This window comes from Octopus bimaculoides, chromosome 28, assembly GCF_001194135.2.
Source record: "Octopus bimaculoides isolate UCB-OBI-ISO-001 chromosome 28, ASM119413v2, whole genome shotgun sequence".
In the NCBI taxonomy this organism is placed as follows: domain Eukaryota; kingdom Metazoa; phylum Mollusca; class Cephalopoda; order Octopoda; family Octopodidae; genus Octopus; species Octopus bimaculoides.
Genome location: NC_069008.1, coordinates 16,503,867 through 16,509,017, shown reverse-complemented (window position 1 = coordinate 16,509,017; position 5,151 = coordinate 16,503,867). Strand labels below are relative to the sequence as shown.

At 35.2% G+C, this 5,151-nt stretch overlaps 2 protein-coding genes across 2 annotated transcripts in view; one reads left to right on the top strand and one right to left on the bottom strand.

Annotated features, from left to right (window-relative positions):
- Positions 1-1,154, bottom strand: part of LOC106883488 (zinc finger protein 665) — a 3,623-nt gene extending 2,469 nt beyond the window's left edge. The window contains exon 1 of the mRNA XM_014934515.2: positions 416-1,154. The gene's annotated coding sequence lies outside the window, so the exon portion shown is untranslated. The remainder of the gene's footprint in view (positions 1-415) is intronic.
- Positions 1-4,938, top strand: part of LOC128251111 (zinc finger protein 91-like) — a 29,599-nt gene extending 24,661 nt beyond the window's left edge. Inside the window, exon 3 of the mRNA XM_052977501.1 lies at positions 2,678-4,938. Coding sequence (XP_052833461.1) covers positions 2,678-4,148 — 1,471 coding nt within the window. The 3' untranslated portion in view covers positions 4,149-4,938. The remainder of the gene's footprint in view (positions 1-2,677) is intronic.
- Positions 4,939-5,151: the final 213 nt, after the last annotated feature.

Genomic DNA, 5,151 nt, shown 5'->3' with positions numbered 1-5,151 from the left:
ATATATATATATATATATATATATATATATATATATATATACACACACACACACGTACACACAAACTTATAGTGCCCTATTAGCACGGATTTGTCAAAAGCGATAATAACTGGTATATAAAATAATCCGTCTCGTTATATCGTTCACATGTAACAATGGGATCTTTTCCACTTGGATTGTGCCTTTTCGGAAATGTCAGATCAACATTTCAGTTTGGAAATATTATCCATCCTTTAGGTAAAATTTTGCAAAACGACGATGACAGGAGTAAAAATCTTTGTTCCAATACTGTTCTTTTCATTTGTATAGAATTACTGAATCGTTGGCGGGTTCACAAAATGACATTTCGATTTATTTACACACATTATTACAGATTTATTATTATTATTATTCACGTAAATCTTTGTCAACTTACCGATCGTCACATGGAATCAGTCAGTGTCCGATTAACAATTATATCGAAGTCGTTAAATGATGTACTTTGTACTTGTTATGAAGTTGTTCCCCTTTATATGTTATGCATTTCCTCCATTCCTCGCGAGAGGGAGAAACAGGCTTACTAATTAAAACTTGTTAAAAGCACTAATTAAAAGTGTAAAAGTATCTAAAACGGAAAATCGCATAAATATGTGTAAATATGAAATGATTTATATGGAAAAATCATTTATATGGGGGGTATGCACAACTACAGACACAAATAACATGTGTGTACACATCTCATAATCATTAACTCAGTGGAGCGTACCAAGACATTACATGCATGGGTAACACTGTTACTACTGCCAAATGTAAGATACACGTACAGAAATATCACCTGGGGTATAAGATACACCACCGCTGGACCGAAGCATACGTTTAATATAGCATTATTATTTTTTTGTAACAAAATACGCTTGCTGATGTGGACAGAGTATTAAGCCACATGAATTTTATGAAATCAAATGAACAGCCTAAGCATAGAAACACTAAGAGAAATTTTGAACATCAAATATGTACTTAAACGAAGTGGTAAACATTGTATTGATTGCAGAGACGATGGGAAACAGTGGCTTCTATATCTGACAAAATATTAAGGAGTAAAGTGTAAAGGACTTATTGTTAGTTTTATTTTTATTCAATTGCAACTGGATTTCTACATATAAGTCATTTCATATTTACACATATTTATGTGATTTTCCGTTTTAGATACTTTTACACTTTTAATTAGTGCTTTTAACAAGTTTTAATTAGTAAGCCTGTTTCTTCCTCTATCGGAGAATGAAGGAAATACATAACATATAAAGGGGAACAACTTCACACCGAGAACAACGTACGTCATTCTAGTGACTTAGATCTAATCTGTAATCGGGCATTGACTGATTCCATGTGACGAACGGTAAGGTGACAAGATTTGCTTGAATGATAATAAATCTGTAATAATGTGTGTAAATAATAGAAGTGTTTTTGTGTGAACTCATCAACGATACAGTAATTCTATACAAGTGAAAACAACAGTATTGGAACAAAGATTTTTACTCCTGCCAATCGTGGTTTTGCTAAATTTTACTTAAAGGATAATATTTCCAAACCGAAATGTTGATCTGACATTTCCGAAAAGGCACAATCCAAATGGGAAAAATCCCATTGTTACATGTGGACGATATAACGAGACGGATTATTTTATATACCAGTTATTATCGCTTTTGACAAATCCGTGTTAATAGGGCACTATAAGTTTGTGTATATATGTACAATAGTGTCTGTTCGTTAGTGGAAACTCAGGGAAGAAATGACTTGAACAAGCGGGACATATCTTTCTTTGTCGTTCATTGATAGTTTATGTCTGGTTTTTGTAGATTCAAGTGTTTCCTATCCAGTGAAATCCTGGATGCAGCACCCCCATATCGCCTCTCATAACTTTTACCATTTTGTGAATTTCTGTTCTCCAGACGGGAATTTTTATAAATATGTAAAAATAAAAAAAAAATTTTAATTTTGAAAATCACAACTTAGAATATGAAGATTCAGAATTTTTGGCTTAAATAACAGCGATATTCCTGTTAGGGAAGAAAAATATTGAAAAAATCCTCACTTATGATAAGTGCCTTATGAATACGAGACCCATTCATATATCTGTACACATGTTTTGAGAGGCACAGTCTTAAAAATCGCATTGGTATTCCATAACCAACATAGTGGTGATGTGGTTGTTAGTAGTGATCCACTGTTTTTAATTTCTTTTTCTCAAAGTGTCCTCTATATCTTAGACTGTTCTCTCTCTCTTTCATTTCAGAGAATATCACATGACATTGGCATCAAAGCATCATTTCCATCAGATAACATCATTAATATTCATCACCTTTAAAAGACTGTCAGAAAATATTGTACAGAAGAGATTTAATAACTCCAGAGAATTCCAGTGAAATATTTCTTCTCAACTGAGATTGATAGCAACATTTCTCTTGTGAAATATTTGGAATGTCTACAAGATTCTTTTGTAATGAATTTAAATTTGGATAATTTTAAAAGGAATCTCTGAGTATTTTCAGACATTAAGAAGGATTACTGTTGATGGAAAGAGAGCAATAGCAGTATTTATTAGGAATAATCTGTAGGACAAGAACAAAAACTGTATCCATATATGTTGTGTTGATTGAAGTAAGATAATGGACAAATTGATTATTTAAGATAGTTGAAGAATATATTCTTATTCTGAAGAGATGTCACAAGAGAAACCACAATCAGCTTTTCAGTGTGGTATCTGTGAAAAGTCTTTCACTCAGAAAGGTAATCTAAATATTCACAAGCGTATTCATACAGGGGAGAAGCCATTTTGCTGTGATATTTGTGGCAAATCTTTCTCTCAGTTAAATTCCTTAACTGTACACAAACGTATTCATACAGGGGAGAACCCATTTCGCTGTGATATTTGCGGTAATTCATTTTCTGGAAATTACAATTTGGCTGTACATAAACGTATACATACAGGAGAGAAGCCACTGCACTGTGACGTTTGTGGTAAATCATTCTCTCATGGCTCTGCCCTAATTATACACAAACGTAGTCACACTGGAGAGAAGCCATTTCCATGTGATATCTGTGGTAAATCATTCTCTCATGGCTCTGCTTTAACTGTCCACAAACGTATTCATACAGGTGAGAAGCCATTTCACTGCAATGTTTGTGGTAAATCATTCTCTTATGTAACTAGCTTAACTGTCCACAAACGTATTCATACAGGAGAGAAGCCATTTCACTGTGATACCTGTAGTAAATCATTCTCTCAGGTAACTGGCTTAACTGTGCATAAACGTATTCATACAGGGGAGAAGCCATTTCGCTGTGATGTTTGCGGTAATTCATTCTTTACAAATAATCATTTAACAGTGCATAAATATATTCATACAGGAGAGAAGCCATTTAACTGTAATATCTGTTGGAATTCATTCTCTCACAGAGCTGCCTTAACAGTACACAAGCATATTCATGCAGGGGAGAAGCCATTTCATTGTGATGTGTGTGGTAAATCATTCTCTCACAAAGCTCCCTTAACTGCTCACAAGCGTATTCATACAGGAGAGAAGCCATTTTACTGTGATACCTGTGGTAAATCATTCTCTGCTAACAGTAACTTAACTATACACAAACGTATTCATACAGGGGAGAAACCATTTCACTGTGATGTGTGTGGTAAACCATTCTCTCACAAAGCTCCCTTAACTGCTCACAAGCGTATTCATACAGGAGAGGAGCCATTTCACTGTGATGTCTGTGGTAAATCATTCTCTGCTAACAGTAACTTAACTATACACAAACGTCTTCATACAGGGGAGAAGCCATTTAAATGTAATATTTGTGGAAAATCATTCTCTCTTGGATATGTCTTAACTAAACACGAACTTATTCATACAGGTGTGAAGCCATTTCACTGTGATACCTGTGGTAAATCATTCTCTCAGGTAACTAGCTTAACTGTGCACAAACGTATTCATACAGGGGAGAAGCCATTTGACTGTGATACTTGTGGTAAATCATTCTCTCGCGGAGATACCTTAATTGTACACAAACGTGTTCATACAGGGGAAAAGCCATTTCACTGTGACTTCTGTGGTAAATCATTCTCTCAAAGCTTTCACTTAACTAAACACAAATGTATTCATACAGGGTAGAAGCCATTTAGCTGTGATATTTGTGGTGATTCATTCTCTCAAAATTGCAACTTAACGAAACATATGTCTATCCATACAAAAGTCTGACATTTCGCTGTGATACATGTGATAAATCATTCTCTCAAAAACGTATCTTAACTAAACATATGTCTATCCATACAAAAGTGTGACCATGTCATTCTTAAAATTCCTTGTATTCCTTAAGAACCAGCATTTTCACATCTTTTCCAGATAAATCACGAGTTAGCCCTGTGGTCTTCACAGTAATGTGTAAAGCCTTCACTTTAACCATACTCCTCATGGTTCTTTGTTTGAAGTACAGTTTTCTGACAGCATTCTGTTTGTAGCCCCTTTTTCAACCCCTTACAATATACAGAGATATGATGTTCTGTTCAGATCCAGCTTCATTCCAGTCTACATTGTCAAAATGGGTTCTAAATGTCTCTGCCTTTGTTGTAATGTAATTATTGTGTACAATAAATAAGATAACCAGACAACATTCTTTGGAACATATGAGGTCAGTGTAACATCCTTCTGGAAACCAGTCAAGCTTGTGTATTCAGTTCTGCCTCTTGTGGCAACAAACTGTGGAGCAAGTTCTATCTTGTTCTTTTTCAGAGTTCCAACTTATGTTAATCTATAATTCTTCAAGAGATCGACTGCAAGTCCATAACTTGTAAACCAATTATCCATTGGAATATTTCTTACAGTCCCATTTATAACAATACCATCCAGAACCATCTAATAACAAAAAAAAAAATAAATAAAAGTTGGTCAGTTGACGATAATATATCATTTTGGTGAGATGGACATGTGGTGAGAATGGATGAGGATAGCTGCGTGAAAAAGTGCCACACCCTAACAGTTGAGGGAACCCGTGGAAGAGGTAGGCCCAGGAAGACCTGGGCTGAGGTGGTGAGGCAAGACCTTCGTACATTGGGCCTCACCGAGGCGATGACTACTGACCGAGACCTTTGGAAATGTGCTGTGCATGAGAAGACCC